General features: G+C 37.9%; 1 protein-coding gene across 23 annotated transcripts in view; it reads left to right on the top strand.

Moving 5' to 3' along the window:
• camk2b1 (calcium/calmodulin-dependent protein kinase (CaM kinase) II beta 1) overlaps window positions 1-18,057 on the top strand; it is an 87,049-nt gene that overhangs the window by 65,635 nt on the left and 3,357 nt on the right. For 7 of the 23 annotated variants that reach the window (XM_053480762.1, XM_053480763.1, XM_053480754.1 and 4 more), the window contains 6 exons: window positions 2,565-2,633; window positions 7,013-7,057; window positions 11,563-11,611; window positions 15,752-15,827; window positions 15,933-16,027; window positions 17,678-17,912. In XM_053480762.1, coding sequence (XP_053336737.1) covers window positions 2,565-2,633; window positions 7,013-7,057; window positions 11,563-11,611; window positions 15,752-15,827; window positions 15,933-16,027; window positions 17,678-17,910 — 567 coding nt within the window. In that variant the 3' untranslated portion in view covers window positions 17,911-17,912. Of the gene's footprint in view, window positions 1-2,564; window positions 2,634-7,012; window positions 7,058-11,562; window positions 11,612-13,011; window positions 13,105-14,265; window positions 14,389-15,164; window positions 15,375-15,751; window positions 15,828-15,932; window positions 16,028-17,677; window positions 17,913-18,057 lie in introns of all 23 variants that reach the window. The other 16 variants (XM_053480741.1, XM_053480743.1, XM_053480746.1 and 13 more) reach the window with 6 other exon arrangements.

Here is an 18,057-nt window from a genome sequence, read left to right on the forward strand (position 1 = left end):
GCTGAAGGCTAATTTGTTAGAACAGGAGTTTATTTCAAGAATCTTTTTGTAAAAATACACCATGGATGATACCCTAGTTCATCAATTACACCATAAACACACACATTGATGAACATTCACATTCATCTCATAATGGAATGTTTGAATCATTTTAGTGACTCAGTTCTTTGAATCTCGTTCATCAAAATTTTTAAATCATTTAGGTAATTTCGTTCTTTTGATCAGAAATAAAATAAAATGTTAAATTTTCAATAAACAGACCCCCAACACATCTACATTCACAAATTTTGGCTCTAGCTGTAGTAATGAAAATATGACAATGCAGCTAAGGACATATTATTATAAACAGAATGAACAGCTCACCTCTCATATCTTCTAGTCCGAGTCGTTCGTTTTTATTGCACTGCATAGCGTCAATGGGAGTCACGTGACAAAAGAACAAACAACAAGGACTTGGAAGGCTCATTGAGGAGAACTGTTCAATTCTGTTTCCTGTGTAATGCGCTGCATAGCATCTATGGGGGTCACTTAACAAACGAACGAACCATTCAGACCAAAGACTCAAAGGTAACTACTTATTTTTGTTTTCTGTACATAACCTACGGAGGTTTTGCGATGATTTGCGCATGCGCACCCTGTAGAAAATGAATTAATCACCCTCCGACACTACTCGTTCTTCTGAGTCACGTTAAACGATTCGTTTATGAACGACCCATCACTATTTCACATTGCCTAAGGCTATTTTTTTCACCCAGTCATCCTACTTAGTGTTTTTAGGTGATGGGAACATCCCAGAGGAAACACCTGAAGATATGGAAAGGACACATTGAAGCTGAGAGTAATCTGATCACATGATCAAACTCTCAAGCTCAGGAACAGCAAGCAATGCTAACAGATACTCCATCCTGATGCATACAGTAGAAAGTGATAATAAAATTAATAAAAAATACTTCATTAAAACATTTATACAGTGTGCAATATGATATGAATAAATTGAATATGGATACATTTTTTTTTTAAAAAGTCAGCTTTTCATACATTTGTGCCAGTAAACAAAATTACCATTACTTAACTACAGCAGCAGTAAGTTCCATAAAGCACATTAACGTAGAGAACTTAATTTATCACTGCTGTGGTGCACATAAAATGCAGTAGACTGCAGTGTATAAAACTAGAGAGGCTTGAGAAAACACCCTGGAACTGGCTGCACATCTATAAAATACATACATTAAAATAATTCTTAGGGGAAAAGCCATATCTGTTTTGCATGAAGAAACAAGCCATTCTCATAATAGGACAATTCAAGTTAAAAAAAAAGATAAGTTGGAGTGTTTTCTCTGATGTTAAACATAAAGACGTGTAAGAAAACACAATGGGTTATTACCTTTTCTGTTACAGCTCAGCAAAACTGCAAAATCAGCTGAAGCAAGTGAGGTTAGAAGACTTTCTCTGTCATAAAAAAAATGCACACGGTGCACTAAATTGCCAAAACATGGTGAGAAATGTTAGGTTTCATTTTCAGGCCTGCTCTGAATTTTCAAATCCACAGTGCAGATCATATGAAAACATATGAAATGAAAGATTGATGCAGATCTTCGGAAGGGATTTAAAAATTATTCTCCAAGTTTTTTATAATGAACTGCTTTAGTTCTCTACAGTGTGTTTTGTGTATTTTTTGCAATAACCATGACTTTAATTAAAGTCAGTCAATTCACATTTAAATCAAAAATGAAGCTCAACACTGCTGTCTGATTTCATATTTTCTAAATTACTTTATTATACTAGATTACTTTAAGACTTATTTCCATACAAAAGCTACATGCAGGTACTGTATGATTTAACATATAAATCCTTTTAAAAAAAGAGATGCATAATGTGCAACAGTGTGTATAAATGTGTATGTTAAAAGAATCCAGTTTTTGACTCGGTATGAAGCGGGGTGTGAATTCATTCATGACAGTAACACTGTTGTGTCCAGTGTCTAGTCGTGTATGTGTGAGCCTGGTATTTTATTTTTCATGTTTTTACTCTATTGCTCTTGCTGATTTATTTTTTTTTTAACACTTTCGCTGTATATTTATAATCCTTAGAAAGGCTGCTTTTAAGGAAAGTTATGTGTTGGTTATGATTTTGATTTTGAGCGTCTGTCTATTTGGCCTTTCATTCGCTTCTGTTGGTTTGTCAACATCTTTTATCAGCATCTGTCTAGCTCCTTAATGATTACAGTTTCTTTTAATAAAATTAATATTACACGTCAAGGAAAAGAGAGTGTTAGCTACTGTATGAAAAGAGAAAAGTTAGAAGTGACAGCTTTATTTGGAGTAAATAGCCCTCACAATATGATTCATTATTATGTGTAATTAGTTTGATAGGAGAGATTTTGAGTATAATAAGTATAATAAGCAAGGAATGATTTTGTTCTTAGGGACATTTATTACACACAGACACACAGAATGATCAAGTGTTTGGGTGTGTATGAGTGTGAAGTGCATGCTGGTCTTTTCCTCCATCACGTTACACCTGATTCCTCTTTAACCCTGTGTGTGTTGTGTTTCCCTGCACAGCCCCAGACCAACAGCACCAAAAACAGCATAGTCACGAGCCCCAAAGGAAACCTTCCCTCTCCTGCACTGGTATTTACCTCTCTAATCCTTTCTTCCTTTCTTCATCTGTCACTCTGTTCCTCTACCTCTCTTACCTTTTCCTCCTTTTTTTTTGCCTGTGAGTTTTGTGTGGATGTGTCACATCCTTCGCCTTGTTAGCTCTGTTGTCAAAAACAAAAAGCTGTTCGCTGTTGAGCTTTTTCTTTTATGGTTTACTAGGAGGATAATGTAAAAATATGTTGTTTTTATCATCTGTGGCGAATATCAGGTAACTCACTAGCATGAGGTAGACGTGAAAGTGTTTACAGTTCACAGATCATGTACTGTATATTCATTTATTTTGCCATTTGTTTGAGGTTAGGGCAATTATCATTTGAAACTTCAACAATATAAAAGTACACCACACGGGTCACTGGTGCAGCTTTGTCACTGCCGCGGCCCTGGTTGGATTCCTGGGCACGGAAAAACCACTCCGGCCATTTAGGGGGCATCGCTCGAGCCAGTGCACACACAGTGCCCAAGACTGGGGTAAATCTGGCTGGGTTAGTTGAAGAAATCTTTTGCATCCGGTGCAAAACTTCACATCAAATATGTGGACCTGATGACATGCTGTGGTGACTCCCAAACGTGTAAATAAGAAATTTAAGAAATTGTAGTTAAGTGCATGGCATTTATTGAGAATTATAAACTAGTGTGCCATCATGCGGTGCTGCTCAACCTGTGTTCTGCTGTGCATTTACTTACTAGCTGTTTTGCATTATAAAGTTATGAACATTTTATAAGGTTTCGTTTATACAGCCAAAAACAGTCCTCATGCCCCAGGAGATTGCGAAATCTTACATTTTTGGAAAGAAGTCACAGCCAGACAGGAAACAGATGAGGAAGACTGGAGTAAGAAACTAATAGACAGTAAATAAAAATAAATTAATTAATAAATAAAAAAAAGCAACTGCTGAGGTAAAGTCTGATTTGTCTGGACACTCAACTTTGTGCTTTTGTAGCTTTGCCAGTCCAGTGCTCATGGTTAAAAGAACAAAACCCAATAGAGTTCAACAGAATGCTGAGTTTGTGTCAGGATATGACAAACTGGGAGACCGTTTCATGTGTCTTCATTCCAGAGACAGTGATGCTCTTTACCATATTCTCATGCTTATCCAGCATTTTTCTTCTTCTTTAATATGTCAGCGTTTTATTTATTTTTATTTATTTATTTATTTATTTATTTATTTTTTATCCACATCAGCAAACCATATACACAAAATACATCGAAATGTAACGAATATGTAATCAGCATAATCAGATCCTGGAGGTGGGTTTGCTTTTATGATTAAAAAAACCCCAGACCTTTAGAGAGGCAGCTGGACGGTGAGTGTGTTTACAGAAATGGATGTGTAATAGTGACTTATGCAGATGGTCTGGATTAATGCTGAGGAGTGTTTCAGCGTGAACTCAGACCCTTCAGCAAGAGAGCTCAGACAGAAAGTCACACACACGCACACTGCTGCAAAACCTTGGAAGACTCATGCTTGAGTATTAGGGAGTAAGCTCTCCTTGGAAGAATGACTAGCATTCAGACTCACAGAGCCATCACAACACGTGGCGCAATATATCAGCATATTTTTAGGATCTCTCATAGTTGCCCTTTAATGCTGTGCGTGTGTTACTTTGCCTGCTTATTGGTACGGATAGGTTTACCCAACCTATACAGAAAAAAAAGCATTTTCCCTCTTTTGATATGGTGGGAACAAGCATGTATTTGGGGTTACGTTTATTAATGTTTAGTAGATATGACTCAATCCTTAGATATATTTATTTAAACCTTACCTTGTTAAATTCATTAGAAATGTCTTTAGCATTGGTCAAAAAACAGGCAGATGATAAATTGGGACCTACTGTATATCAAAGATGAAAACAGAGACGTAAAACAGTATTTATCAAGAGGTGTTTAAGTAAAATTGGGACTTTTTGTTGCGCAGAACAAGAACAGAATAGTCATGAGAGTAAAAATTGCCTTTATTACTTTATATATACTGTATATATATATATATATATATATATATATATATATATATATATATACACCGGAGCCATGATCGGACTGCCTTCTTCACGTCTAAAACACTGGCCCCCTAGGAACTCCTTTAATGCCCCAAACATGTGGAAATGGGCTTGAGCGAGATCAGAATGAACGGAGGATGTAGCAATAACTCCCAGCTTCCAAGAACTTTGAGTTCTTGTAATTTGTAAGTGGTGCAGAGGGCAGTATGACAACAGAACGCCTTTGGTAATCAAACCAGGCAGTTCATTCGATTTTTTTTTTCCCGATTAAAGAAAAGGGTCATTATATAAGCTCACGGGACGCGCCAGCATTCTGAGAAAACTTTCTACCTTGATGGTGTTCTGTAATGTGGAAATTGGCTTGGAGTGAGGTCAGGACTGTACAGGGGACATGGCAACGACTCCCAGCCGAGTAACTGCAATTTACAAGTGGGCTGTATGAGGTTGTGCATTATCCTACAACAACAGGACGTTCTTGGTGATCAAACCAGGTTGTCTTTTTTCTTTTCCTTTTTTTCGATTAAAGGAGAAAAGGGTCATTATTGGAGCGCATGTGAAGTCCCTGTTTGACTTAAACAAAAAAAGGAGTTTAAAAATCAAGATAATTTATATTGAAACACTGAAACATCAGGATATAAATAGGCAAACTAAATAAGGGTTTAACATGGAGCAGGTGAATACACTCTGGTCACACACCAGAAAATAAGCTCAAAACAAAAACAGCACAAGAGCAGCATACGTCAGACGAAAACGTGTCTCATACGAATTGGAGGAATATCAGTAGGAAGTCACTTTACTGCCTAAATGTTGAACAAATAAATGTTCTCATGTAGCAAGCCAACGTAAATGTTTTCAGAGTAGACTGCTTGATTTAATTAGTTAAGAGTTAAAAGCTAGTGTTTATTGGCTTAGGTTTTAAATGAGTTCAACCCAACTTTATATGGAAACAAGTAAATGAAATGTATTATGAAATTATGGTACACCTTCAAATTTTTGTTACATCACGTCGCGTGGGACATGTAAGCAATGAAACATGGCCGTGTGTGATTCTGCAGTGAAGAACATTTCAGGATTAAAACACTTTATGATACAGAGAAATTAGAAAGTTTAAAGTTATCCATCTTGAATGTTTTTCCATGCTGACACTGGATGTCTCCTCTCAGAAAGACTTTACAGTATTAATAATTTATTGGCATTATTCTGTAGCGATAAATGGTTCAATCTGAATATTATTAGCCATCGGTAATCGTGTGTTGTTGCTACAGAAAGATTTATGTTATGTATTAGAACAAGCGCATTGGTATAAACCTGTGATTTAGATTAGTGCCAGGGTTACCGTCAGCGCTCCTGTTATAGAAAATGAATCAACATCTTCTGGCCAGTCAGATTCAAGGATACAGTCGTATAAAGTATCGTAGTTGTGTTGGACTTACTTGTCGTACTGTGAGTCATGGTAAGATACTTACCTGGTGATGACCCTTCCTAGAGCTTTAAACCAGACATTTGGGCTGAAGAGGACACGTGCTGGTGGAGGAACACAGGGTGTGAGGTCAGAGCTACTGGATGCCAGGACGCTTAGGCAATTTATGAGTTACAAACACAGTTCCTGCGCTGCCTGGCAACCAATAAGACAGCAGCTCCTCTCTCCGAACTGCCGTCTTCTATCCGGAACATTAGGAGCGCTTTGTTGATGTGCAGTGATTTAGAGATCCAATATTTATAAAATGCATAGTGTTTTATTATCATTATTATTATTATTATTATTTTTATTATTATCTAGCATCCAACACCTACCCAGGCTCCACCCCAAAGTATCACTGAATTTCCATCATGCCAGTGACAACATCCTAACGCAGAAGGCTACTGACTAGAGCAAGCAGACGGTCTGTCGCAAACCGAAAAAAAAAAAAAGACAAACTTAATAGATCAGATCAAACCGAAGCAAATCTGATCCAGCTCTGCTATTTCTGTAGTGGCAGATGTAATAAATCTTTCACCTTAATCACATCCAACGTCCAAAACCGCAGTACTGGAGATTATTCTCAAGCATGTTTTATCGACCGTATTATGGTTACAGCAGTTATTTGGATGTCTAAAAGGACTGAAAGTTTGACAAGTCTTCAATCAGTCTTTGTTACAATGTGTATTTTATTGCGTTTCGTCTTTTCTGAGTTGATGATTTTCAACACCCATCCACCCCCACAAGATTTCACTTTTTCAAGCTGCAACTGGAAGCATCTCTTTCTCCCTTTTGTTATCGTTCCTGTCGAGTTCCTCCCTCTCGTTTCACATCCCTCATCCGCTTCTTTTTTTTTTCTTTTTTTCTTTTTTCCCCTTCTGTGTGTCTCTAGGAAGCTCAGACCACTGTTATACATAATCCAGTGAATGGGATTAAGGTATCACTCCCAACAAGCTTCTTTCTTTTTCTCCTCACATTCATTCATCTTCTTATAATTTTTTCCCCCCATTTAACCATCTTTTGTGTGCATTTGAATTGTCTGAGCATTTTGTGTTTTCTGTAAAAGATGCTGCATCTCAGGCTAACATGAATTAAAATAGTGTGATATGGTACTGTATAATACTATTGTCTTTGAAACGGTGGTTTGTGGCGTTCAGTAAATTCTCGCATGCTTACTAGAGCCTATTTAAATCATCGTGGTTGCTCGGTATCTATACATATATTTGTCTGTGAGAGGCTCTTGAATACTTATGCACACACAGGAGTCTTGACTGTACATAAGGTGTGTGAGATTTGCATATCAACAGTTGGCAGGAACAAGTGTCATGCCGTTTTCCTTACAGGGAGTCCGCGTTCAGATCCACTCAACTGTTTAAAGCGGCCATCTAGTGGCGATGATTAAAAAGTGCACCGCTTCAACCTGCATTGCGACTTTCCTGTTTTGAGTAGTGTTAGATATTAGATCAGGGTTCGCAGTTAGAAGAACATTAACAATGTAGATAAAGTTAGCCCACTATAGGGCCAAGCTGTAGTAGATGTGCAGCATACAGCCTACAGAAGCAACAAATTAACAATCCGACAAAACCTTTATAAAGTTCTGCTCAGCATCCAGACAACGAACCACACATCCCTGAGCAGGTCAAATGGCACTCAAATAGTAAGATTCAGTTATACAGTAGTGTGACTTCACAAAGAGACGGTTTTTCCACAAATTTGAGTCTTAATGGCAGCAAATCTGATCTCTTGACTTATTCAATTTAAGCAAAAATGATTTTGTTTTTATATTATTATTTGATTGATGTGGTTTCAAATCAGATTTTTGGACAATTCAATTCATTTTAACCAGACAAATTAAATTAGGAGGTCTATTTGTGTCATTTTGTTTAAAAAAAATAAAGCATAGAAGCAGGTCAGGAGTTTAGAGGATTTGGGCTCGGAGCTATAGATAGATAGACAGACAGATTAATTTATTAATCCCAAAGGGAATTTTCATTGTTATAGCAGCCAGTTTACATACTATACAACAAGTAAGCAGCAAACATGAATTGCAAAGAGATGAAAGGAATGGTCTGTCTTTGTGTTAACACTTGAACTTCTGACTTTACGTATAACATCTAATTTAGCTAATTCATTTAGAAAGATAAACAGTCATCTGTAAACAACTTTTTTGTGCATGTGCAAATACCAAACACTCATCCTAGGTTTCAACTAATGAGTCACATGTTTTTGCAAAAAAAATGGAAAATTAGTTTGCACATTTTAATTTAGGTTGCTAATATGTTTTTTAGCAATAGACCTGTCTGTTCTTTCATTACTCCGTGCTCCTGTGGTAGGTGTATAGTTTATGGAGATGGTAAATTGTAAGGAGTAAGGAGGCAGTCTCGGGGTTCTCCAAGCGTACTGTCCCAGATACTGACTGCTCAGCTGGCCTATTTACAGCAACTTCTATTGAGTGTCCTTGATGCTCACTGCAGCTCGGTCATGACAGAAGCTCTTTTCCTCTTCTCCCGGGTGACCTCAATGTCCTCTCTGCTCTTCTGACATCAATATGCCATTGCTTCTTTCTTTTCTGTGCTCTCTCTTTTTTGTTCTTCTCTTTTTCCTGCACTACTCCTCACTCTCATTTTTCATGTAATTATTTACAGAGGAAAGATGAAAGGATGCCAGTGAGTAGTTTAAATGTTAAACGCTCTGTGTCTGTCCATTTACATCCCATATAATTTATCAGGTGGGGTTATAAACAACCACGGCTATGTTTACAGACAAAGATTGTCTTTGATACCGAGAGCCGAACAGAACTTTTTGTTTGCGAGCATGTTCTATCATCTGTGAGATTTATACTCGTGCGAGGAGTGTTGAGCATCAGAGTGTACAGGACTGTTTGACTAGAATTTCCCCGTTTGTGAAACGGTTTTATCATCTTGCTTGTGTTTACAGCAGATATTAATGTTATAAGCAAACCTGTTCCAGGAGGGGATAAGATTATCTGAATATCTCTTTCTTCATAAGTTGTTTTTTTTTCTCCTCACTGTATATTTGTTTGGAAGCTGGTTGTTGGTCAGAGAGTATTTAAGCAATATCGCATGAGCAAGCAGGACGTTAGACTGAATGTTGGTGAATTTAGTGAAATTTTAGAAAGTTATTCAGCATTAGTACAGTGTATCCGTTCGCTTTGTCCCCATACTATGACTATGTTTCTCAAGCCTAAGCATATTGGGCACAGTATGATTTTTTTTCTTCCCTGAGACATCTCACAAGGTTGGATATGTTTAGCCCTCACTCTTAGCTCAGAAATAGTAGAACTGGGGTTTACTTGTAGAATTAGTAAAACTGGGTAGAACTGGCCAGGGGTAGCTCAGTGGTTAAGGCAAAAAGGTTCAAACCCCACAACCACCAAGTTGTTGGGCCCTTGAGCAAGGCCCTTAACCCTTAACTGCTCAGACTGTATAATGAGATAAAAAGGTACGTCGCTCTGGATAAGAGCGTCTGTCAAATGCCTAAATGTAAATGTACTTACAGTATGAAGTGTGGCTTCATTTAATAAGTTAATCGTGTGGATTTAGCCCATACAGATACAAATCAAGTTTCACTTATCATTTGCCCTCGACCTGATAATCTTACAGGATCTCAAGCTTCAGTTGTCTGTTGAGCAATGTGAGATGCTTTTTTGCAGACCATGGTTGTAAAGAGTGGGTACTTAAGTTATTTTAGGCTTCCTGTCAGTCTGGTAATTTCTCCTCTGTCCTCGTCATCAGCAAGGGACTCCTACCTGCTTACTGGAGGTTACATGTTTTTTTTTACACTATGCTGTGTAAACTTTAGACACTGAGTGTGAAAATCCAAAGAAATCAGTGTATATATATATATATATATATATATATATATATATATATATATATATATATATACATACACACACACATATATATATATATATATATATATATATATATATATATATATATATATATATATATATATACTCAGCAAAAAAAAGAAACGTCCTCTGACTTTCAACTGTTTTTACTTTTAGTAAACTTAATGTGTAAATATTTGTATGAACACTAAAAGAGTCAACACCATAAGACGTAAACTAAAAATGTTTCACAATGTGTCCCTGAATGAAGGGAGGCTCAAAATCAAAAGTACCAGTCAGTATCTGGTGTGGCCACCAGCTGCTTGAAGTACAGGTGTGCAGGTGTTTTTCACAGTCGGTAGACAAGTCTCTTTAGTGTCCTGCGTTTTTAAAACTGTGACCTTAAATGCCTACTTTCTGTAAGCTGTTAAGGTCTTAACGACCATTCCACAGGTGCATGTTAATTAATTGATTATGGTTAATTGAACATGCATGGAAAACATTGTTTAAACCCTTTACAATGAAGTTCTGTAAAGTTATTTGGATTTTTACAACATTATTGTTGAAATACACAGTCCTGAAAAAGGGACGTTTCTTTTTTTGCTGAGTGTATATATATATATATATATATATATATATATATATATATATATATATATAGAGTGCTATGCAAAAAAATTCAGTATTTCCATATATAACGTAAAAATTAATAAATATATAACACTACAGGAGAATATATGCATGGCTGTAAAGAAAAAAATATATAGTACAAGACAGACCAGTTTTCAGATGGAAACAAAAAACCTAATGTACGCTCTTGGGATTTGCATAAAAATAGAAAGGAGCGAGTATGACAAATTTACTCAGATTCTCCAGAAAGCTCAGTAAAACCTAACAGCTGTTTTACTTATAGTTCTGTGCAAAAGTCTTGGGCACATACCAAAATATGGCATAAGCAAAAGATGTTTTAAAAAACATTTCTGCATAAAAGAATCTTCTCTAAATAGTAATAAATAGTAATAAAATAAACAGTCAATATTTGGAGTGAAAACTTATTAATGACTTGAAAATGACGTCAGCTGACAATCTGAATGTACTGAATGACCAGGTTTTTAAATCACATGCATCAATTTCCTTTGGTCTTGAATCAAGCAACAAGAGTTGAGGAAACCTTGTTTGAGTACTACTTTTTATGAAGCTTTAAAATCAAACTAGCATTAAACGGTGAATTTTCACCCTAGTGGCTCCGTGTTCATGAGCAGACTCGATTTTACGACATGAAAAATAGTGTCAAGCCTCCAGAGTCCTATTCGCAGAGTGTGTAATGTGTTTGTTTAATATCCGTGTGTGTTGGTGTGGATATATAACAAGCATGTTGCAACCGTTCTAATGAGGTTTGCCATCCATCAGCGGGCACTTAATTGTATGTCATCCCTGGAGTTTTGTTTTTGAGATGTTCATTCAGGATACATGCGTTTTTGCTTCATGAGTGCATGGAGGATTATGTCACCCTCCCACCTCACTGAAATGTGTGCTCAAGATTTGTTTTGTTTTTAAACAGTTTTTTTTTTTTCTTCTTGCCCCAGGAATCGTCTGATAGCAGCAATGCCACAGTGGAGGATGAAGACATGAAAGGTGAGAATAGAAAGGAGATTGGAAAAGAAAAAAAAATCTATGCTGTAGTTAACTTTAATGTCAAACACAGATTGTGTTTGTGTGCGTGAGGCCTTATAAGACTTTTAATCATGAAACCCAATATTTATGGTGCATTAAGAGATGGTATGGTGTAAGGTGTGTGTGTGTATGTGTGTCTGTGAGCGTGTGTACAGAGAGAGAGAGAGAGAGAGAGAAATTTAGGAGATTTAAGTATTTCAGCCCCATATTGAGATTTTAGTGGCTACAGTAAGTTATCAGTGTGCTAGGAACAGAATGTGTTGTGTATATTTTTGCTGGATGATTACCTTTAAAATGTTGTATATTTGCTTGTTCGTAATGGATCAGTGCTCTTATAATGTGTGTGCCATCCTATTTTTTTGATAATTGTGGAACCTCAGGTGACCCTTAATTGAACTCCATCGATACCATACTCACCTGTTGCTTTTTCTGTGTATAATCCTTTTTAGTCTAAATGAGTCTCTACAGGGCTGCCTGATTCCTTTAGAAATGCATTTAAGTGTTTAATTTTATACTTTAATTAGTCAAGGCTTCTAATTTACCATTCTGATGAACATTAATTAGGTAATTATCTTACCATAGGGCTGCATTAAGTTTAATGAACCATAAATAGTGGAAATGTCACTTTTTTAAAGGAAATAATTACAGAAAGGCGTTTACAAAAAGACCATTTAGTATAAACACCTAACCTTAGAGTTTTTCCTTTCATTTTTATTTTTAGCGTTATTATTATTACTAGTATGTACCACAGTAAATTATATTTTGTAGAATTGTTTACTGGAATCCACCTAAAACCCACCATTAGTCAGGTTTTTTGTTCACAGCATGTGGTTTATATAATTCTGTTACTCTTGTACTGGGTGAGAATTAATATTTCAAGACTTATTTAAGAGTGTATTCAGTAATAGGCGCTTAAGTGAGTAACCCTAGTTAATGTAAGTATGTGTAATGTACTCTGGGTGCATTAATAATCGTGAATGATGGTGGGTTTGATATCAGGAAACACAACCAGTGAAGAAGTGGGTGATTTAAACTGATTAATAATCAGTCATCGATTGGTTTACCCCAGACCAATTAATATATTTTTTTATATGTGCTATTACTGTACATGGTTATCTTCAGCTTTGATGGCTCACCATGTTATTCCCTGAATCTCCTAAACCCCTCGTTTTAGACAGACGTAGTCGTTGCACCATCACCTCCAATACAGTATGTTTTCCTTCTGATCTCTCTCATTAAGTGTCTCCACTTAATTTCCAGCTCTTTACAGTGGATGACTCCACCACTGGTCCAGTGTGTCCATAATCTGTCTATTTATACTGTCATTTCTCTGTGTTGCTGGGGGTGGGGGTGGACCACAGGAAAGAGTGTTGAAAACAGCTCAGGTCAAACCCAGTCAAACCCCAGCTTCCTGGCAGAGCACACAGTTCAGGGTCCTGCCCCTCCTGTCTTCTGTGAGTGACACGTTGTCTGCTATGGCCCTTGACTTGGATTCCTCATTTTCCCTTGCTAATCTGTCATCCTGTGTGTCTGTGTGTTTGTATGTCTGTATTTCTTATACGACTTTGGGTGAATAAAAACTAGATATTCAATTTAACCTTAACTAAATTAATCTTGGTTTATGTGATGATGATAATAATAATAATAATATAACCGCAGTACCCAATAAAGAAGAGTGGTATTGATAATGATATCCATTTGACCCGGCTGTAACCTCCTTCATATTTTTAATAGGTATTTTTTGTTTTGATTGAGTGGCAGCACAGTGTATCACTATTGTGACAATATATTTGGCCTTGAGCCGGCATAGTTTCTGTATATCTGACAAATTAAAATCAATATTATCCACTAAGTGGCATGTCAGTCCCAAAACCATTTCATGCATTGGGATGCTCAACACTATGATGAGCTCTCACTCTCTCTCGTAAGCAGTTGTTGCTGCCGTCATTGTGAATGTTGTCGTTATCTGCATATCATTAAAAACACTGATTTTACGTTTAAGAGGTTTGAAGCTAAAAATAGGTTTAAAGCCTTCCAGAAAGATTTAGCTAGTTAGTGCTAGTAACTGTTGCTGTCACAATTGTATATATGTGTGCAATTTGAGACACAATGCTTGTTTTTGTCCATAAAGGACACAGTGTTACATGGTGCTGTACTGCTTCCACTGTTATTAGTGGTATTGCACCACATCGCTTGTAGCAATCATTTGGTTGCAACTTTTTTTTAACATTTTAAATCAGTGCTTTAAAAACCTTTTTAAAAAAGGTTTGGTTGAGTTACTGCACTGCTTTCTTTGCACCAGTGAGTAAAAAGCAAGTTAGTAGCATAAAACCAGATGTGATTTGATGTCCAGCTAGAAAACATGCAACAAACTTTGACTTGAGGGAAAGTGAGGACATAGCTGGGAACAATCCGATTTTTTAAAAACTTCGACAACCAACAAACCAGTCCAACAGTTAAATACATGTGGCACCTAAACGTTTTTGTCTGTTTTCACATTTTCCACTGCTGTTTCTGTGTCGTCTTGTGTCCTCCATCCCTCAAGTTTGACTCCTGTCTCTTTCTCTCTGATTTTTTCCCTCCCTCTCCATTCCTTCGTTTCTCGGCCCTCCCAGCCACCACCAAGCTTTCGGACCTGCTGGGTGTGGTACGCAGGGGCTCAGGCCCTGCGACTGATGGTGAGGGGAGTGCCAGTACCCCCTCCCCTACCCCCCAAACCCCCAACATTCCCATGCAGAGTAAGTATAAGGATGGTGTTGTACTGGACATGTAACTATATGTATGTGTGCGCACATGGCCGCTACGTAATTGGCACCGTTGGCGTATCTGGAAGATATGGAACAGATACATCCAGTTTGAGGCAAATCGGGAACGAACAAGATTTCGCCTACTATTTGGGCCAGCTTATTTGGTGCCATTGAGTTTACTGCTGCCATCATGCCTCATCATATGAGTGTGGACACCTTGGCTTTGCTTATTTAACCTGAAGCTAAAATTCTACCAAATTGGAAGTCCGAAATTGTTTTGTTAGCTTGGTATTTAGTTCTTCACTGTGAATCTGCTGTCACGTTTTCAGCATATTAAATACAGTATAAGTTGCACAGCAGGCCATACTGCCACTATCATATACTTTGGTATTTAATCATTATGCATAGCAGTCATTTCTGAGGTCATCCAACCAATGTCGCCTAATAATCATGTGACATTTGGAAAAGCCATCTTGCGTACACACATGCATAGTTATGATGAAGTATAACGCAGAGCTAAGAGACACCAAAATATAAAGCCTAGGCATTTTGACATTAATGCCCATTCCATATCAACTATTAAGCTTTTATAAATCATAGTCTGGGCTATAAACTCCCTATTTCTGCTGTTTTATTCTTTTCTCGTTGCATTTACTGTAGTTCCTTGTTACCTAGTCCATTGTCATTCTTTCCATTCATCACCTCTTCCTGTCCCACCCGATCTCTAATTTTTCCTCAACATTTGCTTTATATGCTGAAACGTGCAGTGTCGCGTCTGACCGACCTGGTGAGCAACGTGCGCAAGAGTTCAGTCCCCCCGGCCGATGCTGATTCGGCTACACACAGTCGACCACCACCACCACACCATTCCCCGAACCCTGTTCCTGCTCCAAACCCTATTCCTCCTCCGTCCCAAATTTCCCAGTCCTCCCTTCCTCCTCCACAACCCTCCTCCAGCCCCCTGCCCGCACTACACCGTGAGTACATTTACGTACAATCATGACATAGTTTGTCGTGAGGCCGTCTATAATGCTAACGGACTAACCCGCATCTGACCTGGTTTGACTGATTTCTCAAGGATGCTGGAGAAAGTGTGTTGCTCTGGGATATCAGAGTTAAAGTTAAAGCAAAAGTGTGTGACTGGGGAAAGCTGATGTTTTGAAGCATCATGGTTGACGTGCCGGTGTTCACAGGATCCAAGCATTATGAAGAGAATGTTCTAAAAGTCGATTCATGACAAGCACGAACCTCACCGTGTGGCTTTTTGTATGTGGAAGAATGATTGAGTGGAAGACAGAAAATGTGTTTCCTGATTTTTTTATTTTTTTTTTCCTTCGCCTGCTTTCTTCAATAGCACGCAAACAGGAGATCATTAAAATCACCGAACAGCTTATCGAGGCCATTAACAATGGAGACTTCGAAGCTTATGCGTAAGTCACTAAAATATTTATTTAAAGATGTGGGTGTATGATTTCTATTTTGGATAGTGTTTTAGTGGATGAATGAGTGCATTATGTCTTTTTTATTTTGTCCAGTAAAATTTGTGATCCTGGTTTGACCTCGTTTGAGCCGGAGGCTCTAGGGAACCTGGTGGAGGGGATGGACTTCCACAGATTCTACTTTGACAACTGTGAGTGCACCAATTGTCATTAAAAAACAAGAAAGTGCGGCTTCTTTCATTAAGCTTTTTGATTTAGTCATATATTTTCATAGGGGTTTATCGAGATTTTCTGAATGTACAACATCTCATGAACTATCAAAGGAAGAAGACACCCACAGCTTTACTACTACTACTAATGACAGATCATTCATAATAAATCAGAATCAGATCAGAAAGAGCTTTATTGCCAAGTATGTCTGCACATAAAAAATGATTTTTTTTCTTTGCTTCCAGACATGACAACACGAAAAACGGAAAAAAAAAACTTAACAAGAGATGAAATTGGATGTGGGGCATTATTGAATAAATCAAATAAATATCAGTGGTATTGCGGCTATTAATATTTTGCATCTTTTTTTATTGCACAATGAGTAACATTTAACTGTTCACGAGATTGGTTGCCTTCGGTAAAGTATCTAAAGTCTGTTTTTTTTTTTTTTTTGGATGGCATTTTGATTGGTGGACCTAATGCCTTTTTTTTAGTTAATGTCTTCACACCAAATCTGTCAGCCAACATAGTGTATTTTTCTTTAGCCATTAAAATTACTGCTGTCTTGTGATTCCACAGCTGTCTGGAATGGTGTACTCTCTCCCCTCATTAATCAGAGCAAAAATAGGCAATCGTGACCAACTTTGTGCTCATGTAAGAGGAAGAGGGCAGATATGGCTTTACTCTGAATGTTTCTCACTGCATTGTGAACAGTCTGAAAAGATGGGGTGGTCGGCTGGATTTTAGGTACTCACAGAGCTGAGTGTTTTCACATTAGGCATGATTGATATGTACCGTGGCCAGGAACGATTGCTGCCCCCTTCTCTCTCCCCTGCTATCCATAGTTCACTTATATTATAGGCTATGCCTAGTATTTTTGATATTTCTTAAAAAAAAGGTCATGCATGTCTTCAAATTGTATCAACACTAACCATGTAGATGAAAGGATGGGATTGATGCGTGCCAGATATTTCAGAGGAGATTAACAGCACTGATGATCTTTTTCCATTCTCAGGAAGTATCAGATTGGTTTCCATCTCTGATTCGATCCGTACACCGTATCATTCTCGAGACCACCTTTTTTCCAGCGGACTCGGGTATGATTGCCGAGCGTAGAACGATTGTGTTCTCACTGATCGAAATAAACCAGACTTTGGGGATAATTGTTATCCTTGGGCCCTTATGCGAAAAAACGCCCTTAGTGTTTTTCCTGCTATACCACACCCACTTCAATTAAGTTAAGACTTCTAATTAAGTTAATAAGTTAAATCAGGTGTGCTAAGAGCTATGAAAACACTAACATGCAGGGTACAGGTCCTCCAGGACTGGAGCTGAGAACCACCTCAATCAAGAGGGCGCCAAATATTTCCTCAGCTTTTCTTAGATGCAAGCAGGGAGGCTCCAAGGGTTAGCTCTACTAGAGGAAAGCTGGTGTGTGGGTAGGTATTGGCTGGTGACTAAATTGGGAAGTAAAATCTCATTGGTAGGGTTTTTTTTTTTTTATACTTCCCCTCAAGTCCATACTCCAGCCTTTATTCCAATCGCTAGGTGACAGAGCTGACCACAGGCACACATTAACATCAGAAAAGCTATAACACATTTTATTTCAGTGTGTGATTTCTCTCATCCAGTATTGTCTAAGAACAGCAAGCCCATCCACACCACCATCTTGAATCCTCACGTGCACCTGATCGGCGAAGACGCCGCCTGCATAGCCTACATCCGCTTGACGCAGTACGTGGATGGACAGGGCCGGCCACGCAGCAGCCAATCGGAGGAGACGAGGGTGTGGCATCGCCGGGACTCCAAGTGGCAGAATGTCCATTTCCACTGCTCGGGAGCTCCTGCCGCTCCACTGCAGTGAAGGTGAGTTGTTAAAACACATCTGGGATCTTTTTGGATTAGCTTTGGCTCTTCTTAAGATCCACACACTGAATTATAAAGTAACGCTTTATACTGTAGAATTAAATTGTCATATGCTCTAAGCTGCAATAGTGTGTGTTTATTTGCA

This window comes from Clarias gariepinus, chromosome 21 (genome assembly GCF_024256425.1).
Source record: "Clarias gariepinus isolate MV-2021 ecotype Netherlands chromosome 21, CGAR_prim_01v2, whole genome shotgun sequence".
In the NCBI taxonomy this organism is placed as follows: domain Eukaryota; kingdom Metazoa; phylum Chordata; class Actinopteri; order Siluriformes; family Clariidae; genus Clarias; species Clarias gariepinus.